General features: G+C 48.2%; 1 protein-coding gene across 1 annotated transcript in view; it reads right to left on the reverse strand.

Annotated features, from left to right (window-relative positions):
- ERMP1 (endoplasmic reticulum metallopeptidase 1) overlaps positions 1–11,094 on the reverse strand; it is a 40,315-nt gene that overhangs the window by 24,465 nt on the left and 4,756 nt on the right. Inside the window, exons 4-9 of the mRNA XM_029919690.1 lie at positions 10,290–10,518; positions 9,768–9,873; positions 9,207–9,264; positions 8,741–9,003; positions 1,291–1,511; positions 589–681 (exon numbers count right to left, since the gene is read on the reverse strand). Of these exons, the coding sequence (XP_029775550.1) occupies positions 589–681; positions 1,291–1,511; positions 8,741–9,003; positions 9,207–9,264; positions 9,768–9,873; positions 10,290–10,518 (970 nt within the window). The remainder of the gene's footprint in view (positions 1–588; positions 682–1,290; positions 1,512–8,740; positions 9,004–9,206; positions 9,265–9,767; positions 9,874–10,289; positions 10,519–11,094) is intronic.

Below are 11,094 nucleotides of genomic sequence, written 5' to 3' on the forward strand. Positions count from 1 at the left end.
CCCCGCTCTGCCCCCCAGCAGCGCACACGCGCACACCCCGCCTCCCGCTCTGCTCCGGCCCGGAGTGCCCTCCCTTCCACGAAGGTCCCAGTCCTACCAACTGTGAGTCAAGGTTCAGCAGCAGCAGCCCCTCCCGACTACTCCTGACCTCTCTGGAAGGACGTGAACTCCCTTGCTCCGTGCGTCCTGACACTTGTTCTAAAACCCACTCACCCGCCCTCACAGCTGAGCTGGACCCATGTAACTTTTCTGTACCTGGGCAAACTGCCCAAAGACAGTCCTGCGCCTCCTCCAACGTATGGCTTCCATTCTGGCCACACGCACATTGCTCCGCACCCCACGGGTAACCCTGGGCCTGCACTCTTTCCAGGGCCTCACCATCAACAATCCTATGTTCTTCGTTGCTAATCTAGACCTCAAGGCTAGAATCCGGGCCCTCCTCTCTACCTCCAAAGCCCCACCCGGCTCAGGCACACCACACAGGTGCCACCTGCCACACAGTCCCCGGGATGTTTACAGGTTTGTGGGTATTTACAGCCCTCACCCTCCATCTTCGCACAGATCACACGTTTACATGCGAATACCAACCTGCTCTCTGAATGGAATCTGTCAGAATTCTGTCCGCCGTGTCATACTTGGTGTGATAAATGTATCCATTCTCAATAAAAGCCAAGTCAATGCCTAAGACACACAGGAAGAGAAAACCAAAATGTCATTTTGCTTTAAAGATCAACATTTCTTTAGGCCTATTTGTTTAATGTGCTAAATTCCGATACGACAAAACGTCAACGCAGTGACATGACTGCTTTGTCAGCCTTATGAATGATCGATGTCCATTCCCTTCCGGGTTCTTACATCTGAGCTGTGGTACATAATGGCCGAGCAGGTACACTCCTCGGGGAGACGCTGAAAGTCACACGGCAAGGGGTGCGGACACAGAGCCCAGGGGACCACGGAGCCTTCGCCGGCTTCACGAGCGCCAGGGGAGCCGGCAGAGCCAGACCATGGCGAGAGTCCCAGGCCCCTCAGGGATGTGCCCCCACCTTGGGGGGAAGTGCTAACCAGCCGCCCCCTGTTCTGCCACCGCATGGGCCATGACATGTTCTAGAAAAGGCAAGCATTTAAATAGACCAAAGTTTGAAAGAAAAGAAAGATATCGGGAAATCAGTGCCGTTGAGTCAGAATACGCAGCTCTCACGTAGAAGTCACGTTCTCAGTAAAGGCTGTTTACTCACAAACTTGCAAAACAACACTTGCTTCTGACACTCGCCGCGCCTGCAGCCCCAGTACCTGGGATGTTCCCGAAGTCGCGGTAGATGCGGAAGTCGGTGTCCGAGGGGACCACTCCGCTCTGGAAAACCTCCTGCGCCACCACGGATGCAAACGGGTGCTTAGCGGCCGAAGCGTACGCCTGGACCAGCCACGGGTTTTCGGGGCCTGCGGGACAGGGGAGGGCGGGCACAAGGTCACGCGGCGATGCTGGAGCACCCCCAAGGCGGGCCTGCGGGCGTCTGGGGGACAGGGCCAGGCTTCGCTTTTTTCACCTTTTTTCTTGTATTTTCTGACACTTCTCTGATAAGTGTGTACAACTTTTACAATGAGAAATCACCTTTCAGAAAACAAAATTATCCTTAATTATAAAATAACAGCACTATAAAAAATTTAAGCTTACAAATGAGAAACTACCCAACAGTCCATCATCCTACAAGTACTGTCACTGGTCTATCTTCAGTCGTCTTACAAACGTCTGGTCACAGGCACCCAGCTGCGTCCGCTGCACGTTCATTTCACGTTCTCCTAAGTTACTAGGTATAAAATGATCGTTTTAATAACTGAACCTCTCACTGAAAATACCCTAAGTTCTGTATTATTACTGTTTATATTTTTATCATTATTCATAATTCTGCATTAACATTTTAATGCATATACGGCTTCTCAAACGCGGGAGATTGGTCTTTGGGACAGGAAGGTAAACTGTATTACTGCTGGACGCCGCGCACTGCTCCCTCCCACGTGACTCATCACGCCGCCCGCGGAAGGGGCACAGCCACGTCCTCACCCTGTTCCCTGCAGCTGTGGCCCCAGCAACTGCTTTGGCCAACAGCCTGTGAGCTGAGAAACAGGACCCTCAACTGCAAAGACGCTCAGGGGCCATCACACAGTCCCTCCCACCTTTTGGCTTTGGCCATGAGATCAGTACCTCCCTGACCGGGCTTCTCGTTCAGCCTGTGTCCCAGAGCGAAGGGCACACATGGAACAAACTATGCAATGTTCACAACCGCACTGATTCAGGAACCAGAATTTAATGAGCAAGAAATAATCCACTGAGATTCAGGGACTGTCTGTTCCAACAAAATTTAGCAAAAAGTTGACTCTGGTAGGCACATCAAGTCGTTATATTTTGGGACTCTAAGAACATCAACATGTTTATAACTTTATAAAAAATAAATTGGTTTCCTACTGAAAAAATGACATAAAAGATGGCGATAGGGTGGAGTCACACTACAGAAGCAAACAGCCAGGTGACCCATATACAAGTCACCAGACGTGGATTTAAAATAACTATGATGGGCCATATGACCCAGCAATAGCCCTGCTGGGGATTTACGCAAGGGATACAGAAGCGCTGAGGCATAGGAGCACATGGACCCCAATGTTCACAGCAGCGATGTCAACAACAGTCAAAACATGGAAAGAGCCTAAATGTCCATCACCCGATGAGTGGATCAAGAAGATGTGGTTTATATATACAATGGAGTACTGCATGGCAGTGAGAAAGAATGAAATCTGGCCATTTGTAGTAAAGTGGATGGACCTCGAGGGTGTCATGCTAAGCGAAATAAGTCAAGCAGAGAAGGACAGATACCATATGTTTGCACTCATAGGTCTAACAGGAGAGACCTAACAGGGGACCATGGGGAGGGGAAGGGGGAAAGAGAGCCGGGGAGAGCGAGGGAGGCAAATCATGAGAGACTCTTGAACACTGAGAACAAACTGAGGGCTGAAGAGGGAGGGGGGAAGGGGAAGGGGTGATGGTCATGGAGGGGACACTTGTGGGGAAGAGCACTGGGTGTTATATGGAAACCAATTTGACAATAAATTATCTTTTAAAAATAAAAATAACTGTGATGAATATGTTCAGAGACACAGCAAGAATTTTACAAGTGCAATCTATCAAAAAAAAAAAAGGAGTCAAATGGAAACCCTGTAAAAACTGATGTCAAGAATTTTAGTAGATAGTTTACTACCATGTTAAACACAACGAAAGAAAGGATTATAGAGCAACAGAATTAGAGCACAGAAAAAAAAAAAAAACCAAGATGGAAAATATAGAAATGTATCCAAGAGACATACGGGGCACGGTTAGTTCCAGAAACAGAGGACACAGAGTGGAACAGAAGCAACATTCTGCAGGAATTACAGCCAATAATTTTCTAAAAGTCGTAGAAAACATCAAGTTATAAATTGAAAAAGCTCTGTAAACCCTAAACAGGATAAATACAAAGGAAAAAAAAACATACCAAGCACTAAGATCTTTGTTCTTCTTTTTTGACATCAGTACGGTATTATTTAAGTTCTAGTTAGTTAACATACAACCCGGTGACTCGTCACTTACATACCACACCCAGTGCTCATCCCAACAAGTGCCCTCCTTAATGCCCACCCCCACCCACCTCCCTTCCAGCACCCCTCGGTTTGTTCTCTGTACGCAAGGGTCTCTGATGGTTTGTCTCCCTCTCCGTTTTTATCTTATTGTTGCTTCCCTTCCCCTATGTTCCTCTGTTTTGTTTCTCAAATTCCACATACGAGTGAAATCACATATCTTTCTCCGGCTGACTTATTTTACTTAACATAATACACTCTAGTTCCATCCATGTTGTTGTGGAAAACAGTATGAAATTCTGCAAAAAAAGAAAAAAAAATTAAAACCACAACTACCCTACCACCCAGAAGATCTGTGCTTCTGAATACCGCTATCCACTAGCGGGAGTCCTTCGGGAATGGCTGCCCAGCTCCGGAGCTAGGGAAGTACAGTAGTCAGAACGCCTCGTGCCAGGAGGTGAGAGCGTGCTCCAAGAAGCACCCTGAAGGGCGCAAGCCGCAGGCCTCACCGGGGACAATTCATGCGTGAAGATGACAGCAGCAGAACAGATCGTCCATAAAATAAAAACATATAAAACATGGAAACAAATACACAAACGAGGGAAAACAAAGTCTTCGAGAATACCAACCAGTAGCAGTGGACGAGATGATGCAGCCAGAACCTTTAATACCTGGCTAACGTCACAGTGAAAATGCTCTGGAGCAAGAATCTCAATGTCTGCTGTAACCAGGATCAGAGACTCATGAGAAACAAGGCAGGTACAGTCCCAGAGGGCCTATTACAGAAGGGAAAGGAGTAACTTCTCAAGGTAGCGAAACCTGGCAAATACTAACATCAAAAGACCGGAAGTTACCATCACCAGTGCCCTGACAGACATAACATGCCACCCGACAATATGCACGGAGGACACAGATGTGGAAGGAGGAAGGGAAACAATGGTGAGGAAACCCAGGTGGTCAAATCTTAACACACTGAAATACTATTACAATCAGATGTTAGTAACCAAAACTATGCTATTAGGATACGACAGAGGGGCACCTGGGTAGCTCCTGGTTAAGTGTCTCAGGTCATACGTCTCACACTCCGTAGGTTCGAGCCCCATATCGGGCTCTGTGCTGACAGCTCAGAGCCTAGAGCCTGCTTCGCATTCTGTCTCCCTTTCTCTGCCCCTCCCCTGCTGGTGCACACATGCACGTCCTCGCTCTCAAAAATAAACATTAAAAAAATAAACAAAATGCAGTATTATGAAAACCATACTGAAAAACAGGCAAAGCTAAACCAGAAAAGAGAGTGCCTGAGCGATACGGCTACTCTGGGCCGAGAGGGCAGCGTGGCACCTGAGGAGGGGCAGGTAGGAGCCACCGGGCGGTGGGACAGGAGCCCAGCCTCTCCGGTCACTAGGGGCTTGGAGGTTCACACCTCACCGCGACTAAGTTTTACACTTCTGTATTTGTGATGTGTGTGTTCTCTCATCATTGTGATGTAGCTAATTTAAAACATGACAATCAAATACTATTTGATCCTAGACTAGAACTCTGATTTTTAAGAAAAACAAAAATTGGGGCACCTGGGTGGCTCAGTTGGTTAAGTGTCTAACTCCTGGCTTCGGCTCAGGTTGTAATCTCGGGGTTTGTGAGGTCAAGTCCTGCATCAGGCTCTGCACTGACAGTACAGAGCCCACGTGGTATTCTCTCTTTCTCTCTGCTCCTCCCCTGCTCGTGTTCCCTTTCTCTCAAAATAAATAAACTTAAAAAAAAAAACTCAGTCATTACTGGAACAATTGGAAAACTTGGAAAATGCCTATTAAGTAACATTACATTAACATCATAGTTTACGAACATCATAAATGTACTGCTATGAAGGGACATATCTTTATTCCTTATCTACTAAGATGATTATGTTGAGATTATCAGTTGAGATGGTTTTTTCCTTTATTCTGGTAATGTGGTGAAATAGGTTGATTTCCAAATACTAAACCATCTTCATTTAACCATTCACTAAAGTTGCAGGATATAAAATCTATATATACAAAAGTCACTTACGTTTCTCTACACTAATGACAAAGTGTCAGAAAGAGAAATTAAGAAAATAATCCCATTTACGATTACAACAGAAACAATGAAATACCCAGGAATAAACCTAACCAAGGAGGTTAGAAACCTGTCCACTTAGGTCAGTCTTAAGACATTGTAAGAGAAAGTGAGGGCTACTTAGTTCCACAAATAAATGGAAAGACGACACCCCACGTTCAGGGGCTAGAAGAACGAATACTGGTAAGATGTCCGTAACGCCCAGAACAATATACAGACTCAGCACAACGCCATCAGAATTCCAGCGGCAGTTTTCACAGAAACAGAACAATTCTAGAAGCTAGATGGAAGCAGAAAGACCGTGAACAGCCAAGCTGATCCTAACAACACCAATATTGGAGGCACCACACTTCCTGCTTTCACACTACAAAGCTACAGTAATCCAAATAGTAAGGCGCTGGCATAAAAACATACACATCGACGGAACACAGGGCCCAGAAATAAACCCACACATACACGTTCACGTAATGTGAAAGGAGCCAAGAATACACAGTGGGAAAGAATCTCTTCAATAAATGGTGTTGGGAAAACTGGCCAGCCACACGCAAGGAATGAAATTGGACCCCTCTATTGCAGCATACACAAAACTTAACTCAAAGTGGATTAAATATTTGACCATAAAATGCAAAGCTAGGGGCGCCTGGATGGCGTGGTCGGTTAAGCGTCCTTCAGCTCAGGTCATGATCTTTGGCTTAGGTCATGTAAACAATGATCTGTCCTTGGAGCCTGGAGCTGCTTCGAATTCTGTGTCTCCCTCTCTCTCTGCGCTTCCTCTGCTTGCACTCTGTCCCTCTCTCTCTCTCAAAAAAAAAAAAAAAAAAAAAACCAAATCCGATGTGGGTTTAGTAAGTTCTCTGACATTGGTCTTGGCAATGATTTTTTGCATTTCCACACTAAAAGCCAAGGCAACAAAAATTAAATAAATGGGAATATATCAAGCTAAAAAGTTTCTTCACAGCAAAGGAAACCATCAACAAAATTAAAAGGCAATCTGTAGAATGTGACAAAATATTTGCACAACTAATATCTTGATAAGGGTTGATATCCAAAATATACAAAGAACTCATTCAACTTAATAGCAAAAAAAAAAAAAATCGAATTAAAAGTGGGCAGAAGATTTGAAGAGATGCTTTTCCAAATAAGACATCCAGATAGCCAATGGGTACACGAGAAGGGGCTTCCCGTCACTAACCATCAGGGAAATGCAAATCGAAACCACAAAGAGTTATCACTCTACACCTGTTAGAATGGCTTTTACCAAAAAGACCAGAGCTAACAAGTGCCGGCGAGGAGGCAGAGAAGAGGGGACCCTCGGGCACTGCCGGCAGGAATGAACACCAGGACAGTGTGGACGCCCACGGACACTGCAGCGTCATCTACAACAGTCAGGATGTGGGAATAACCTAAGTGTCCACCAGTGAGCGAACGGATAAAGAAAATGTGGGATGTGCGTGCAATGGAATAGTATTCGGCCATAAGAAGGAAGGAAATCTGGCCATTTGCAACAAAATGGATAGACCTCGAGGGTGTTGTGCAAAGTCAGTCATACAGAAAAAGAAGTAACATTTGATCTGACTTATACGTGAAATCTAAACAAAACAAAAACCCAAAGTCAGAGATACAAAAGAACAGACTGATCGCTGCCAGAGTGGGGGCCGGGGGGGGGGGGGCTGAAATGGGTGAAGGTGATGGAAAGGTACGAATCTGCAGTTAGGCAGTCAGTCCTGGGGATGGCACACACAGCATGGGGACACAGTGAATGATCCTGTTTTATACTCGAGCTGCTAGGAGAGTAGATCCTAAAAGTTCTCAAGAAAAAAATTATATCTACGATGATGGATGTTAACTAGATTTATTGTAGTGATTATTTTGCAGTATATACAAATATATAATTGCTCTGAACACCTGAAACTTAAGGGGAAAAAAAATCTCGTATTCTTGGAATAAGCTCAACTCCGTTGGAAATCATGTGTACACACACACACACACACACACACACACACACACACACACACACTGCTGGATTCAGTTTGCTAGTATTTTATTTAGGATTTTCACATCTAAATATGGCAGTTACCTAGCAAAGCTGAGCAGCTGCACATGTGATGACTCATTAATTCTACTCAGAAGTGCGCACACACAGGGGCGCCTGGGTGGCTCAGCTGGTTAAGTTTCCAACTTCGGCTCAGGTCCTGATCTCACAGTTTGTGGGTTTGAGCCCCACGTCAGGCTCTGTGCTGACTGCTCAAAGCCTGGAGCCTGCTTCGGATTCTGTGTCTCCCTCTCCCTCTGCCCCTCCCCCACTTGTGCTTGGTCTCTGCCTCTCAAAAATGAATAAATATTAAAAAAAACCTTTTTTAAATTATTTGAAAAAATGTAAGACCCATCAGCAGGAATGAACTTTACAGTTTTACTTATTTCTAAAAAACATTTCTTAATGTTTGTTTATTGAGAGAGAGAGAGACAGAGCATGAGCTTGGGAGGGGCAGAGAGAGGGGGAGGCACAGAATCCGAAGCACCTCCAGGCTCTGAGCTGTCAGCACAGAGCCCGATGTGAGGCTCAAACTCACAAACTGTGAGATCATGACCTGAGCCAAAGTCAGACAATTAACCAACTGAGCCACCCAAGTGCCCCTCAAAATTTACAGTTTTAAGTATCTGCTACCTGGCCTTCACCCGCTTAGAGAGCTCAGCCCTGCTCCTGCCTCTCACTGATCACCTGCCAAGGGTGACGGGTCAAGTTCTGGTGTAAAAAGGAAGACAGATGGGCGAGTCAGTCAGCTCCCGGGTGAGATGCTCCCCAAAGTACAAACACGACAAAGGCAGCCCTCGGATGAGAGAGAGCAGAGCTGAGGATGTCACGTGGTGGTGAGGACTCCTGAGGTGTGAGTACTAACGTACCCCAACTTCACAGAGGAGGGACCAAAGCGCGGGGCACCCGTGTGACTTGTTCAAGGCTGCTTGCCAAGGGTGTGTGCTGCGGGGGGGGGGGGGGGGGGGGGGGGGGGGGGGGGGGGGGGGGGGGGGGGGGGGGGGGCATCTGAACTTGGGTCGTCGACCAGAGCCCTGCTGGGTGTTCCCAGGGCCCCGCAGGACACGGAATCCCACTCCTGAGGGACTCTGCCACGGAGAAGAACAGGAGCGAGCAGAGGTCGGGGGTGAAGGAGGTCGGAAGCGGAGTCCTGAAGAGGAGAGGAAAGGCACGTCGTGTGCCGACGGGAATGACCTCACAGGGCGCGGAGAAGTAACGACGGAAGAGGGGACACTGTTGAGGTCACCGGCAATCCAAGCAGTCTCCTGGGCGTGGACCTGGAAGGGGGTCTCAATGCACCAGTCTTCTTAGAAGCCAAGACAACTGCAGGACTCGATCTGTGTGTCTCCGTGCACGCACTTCCACACCATCAACCCTACGGCTGGAGGTGTCAGACGCAAGCGTCCGCACATTTTTTCAGGCGGTGCCCACGGCCAAAGTGCCCCAAACCGCATCGATCTACACTCCACCAGCACAGTACGCAGCCGCCCCCCCCACACTCATCAGCGCTGAGTGCAGGCTGCTCACTTAGTGCAAATCTAAAATTCAAAAAATTCCAAATACACGTAAAATTTGAAAAATTCTTATAATTATTTGAATTTGACATTTCTTCTGAAATAAAAGTTTAACTACTTAGTTGGGCAGTTTCTTCTCAAGTCAAACATAAATTTACCATGTGACCCAGGAATTCCATCCCTGGGCACCCCCGAAGGAAAGAAGATGCGTCTTACACACAAATGTTCACAGCAGCACTATTCGTGGTGGCCTCAACGTGGGATCAATCCAGGTGTCCACCAACTGACAAATGGATCAACGAAATCCACTATTTCCACACAATGGGAAGTAACTCAGCCATAAAAAGGAACGAAGTAGCCCCACGGGCGACAACATGGATGAACCTTAGAAAATAGCACATGGACTGAAAGAAGCCAGACTGAGCGAGCACGGAGTCTGTCTTTGGGGCAAGGACTGCGGTGCTGAGCGCTCAACTCTGTGCACAGACCCAGAAACCACTGAAGTTTGGCGTGAGTGGGTGGATTACTGGGCATCTGGGGGTAGAGTCAAAGGGGCAGGGTACTGTTCCCCAGAGAACAGGAGTCTGTGACCCCCTGGCTTCTGGGCTTGCTTCTCCTCGAGGTCGGTGGTATCTGAATTTCTCACAGGGGACAGCTATTAACTGGTTTAAGCTATGCGTTTTATAACCCCTTCAAAATTACCAAGTCAGCCTTAAGGAGTCATGATAGAAACCACTAGTCTGATAAGCTCAGTCATTCTTTCCTGCATTCTCGCCCTTTAAAAAAAAAAAAATGAGGCAGTACTGATTACCCCAGTCCTGGAAGGACTCCCCTCTGAGGGGCGAGGGAGCACCAGCGGGGACCCGCCGTCTCCGCAAGAAGTTCCCAGGGCAGGACCTGTGCGTGTTCAAGGAGCCCGGCAGGACCCCTAATCCCGGGCGCCTTCCCCTTGGAAGTGCAGTGGCCTCGCTCCAGGAAAGCCATCCGCCTCCTGGCGGGGCCCTAGGTGACACACGACCACCAGGGAGCTAGAAGGCTGGCGGACGCACGCTGTGGCACCAGAATCAGCCACCGGCCCCCGAGGGAAACACGGCCCAGGAGCCCGGAGCGAACTCCTCTCCCCAAACCCCCCGCAGGAGCGCGGCGGGCGCTCCCACAACACGCCGCTGAGCTGCGCCGGCGCCGGAGGCAGAGTTTCTTCCGTAAACGTGTACCATGCTGACAAAGTCTTCCCTGATTTTCTGAACCCCGTTTTCCCTGGCTCGCTTTACTGTGAGACTGTAATAAACAGTTCCCACAGCGTAAGAAAGCGGGGGCTAACCGAGTGCCTGTGAGCACGAGGCTTCCGGCCCACGGTGGACTTCGGGGGAGTCCGGAGCTACACGCGGATTCTCCACCGCAAAGGGGTCAGGGCCCCAGCCCCTGCGGGGTGCAAGGGGCAGCTGCGTCCTGCTCATCCGGCACAGTCTGTTCTCTGCCTTTATCATTCAGGTACTCACGCGCCGTGCAAACCCCAACCAGTGCACACGACTGAGGAGCGTAAGGCAGCAGTGACAGCTCTGGTTCTGCAGTTTGTTTAACTCTTTCCGGGTAAAACAACTGTATCCAAAATGTACGCCACTGTGCAAGTTTTATGTAAAACCACCTACATGTAGTACGCAGAACACAGACCACGGGCTAGTCACACCCAGCAAAACCGAGTCCTCAATAAATACCGGAGATGAAGGAATTAACCCTGCGCTAGATCTGCCTCGCCCTGGGGGGAGGTGTTTGCCCTCCCTGGATGCGTATGTAGACGCACAGGCATACTCAGAACAGTACGGCCCCAACCTCAAGACTGGCTGCCTCGGGCCC

The sequence above is a fragment of the Suricata suricatta genome, chromosome 13, assembly GCF_006229205.1.
Source record: "Suricata suricatta isolate VVHF042 chromosome 13, meerkat_22Aug2017_6uvM2_HiC, whole genome shotgun sequence".
Taxonomy (NCBI): Eukaryota; Metazoa; Chordata; class Mammalia; order Carnivora; family Herpestidae; genus Suricata; species Suricata suricatta.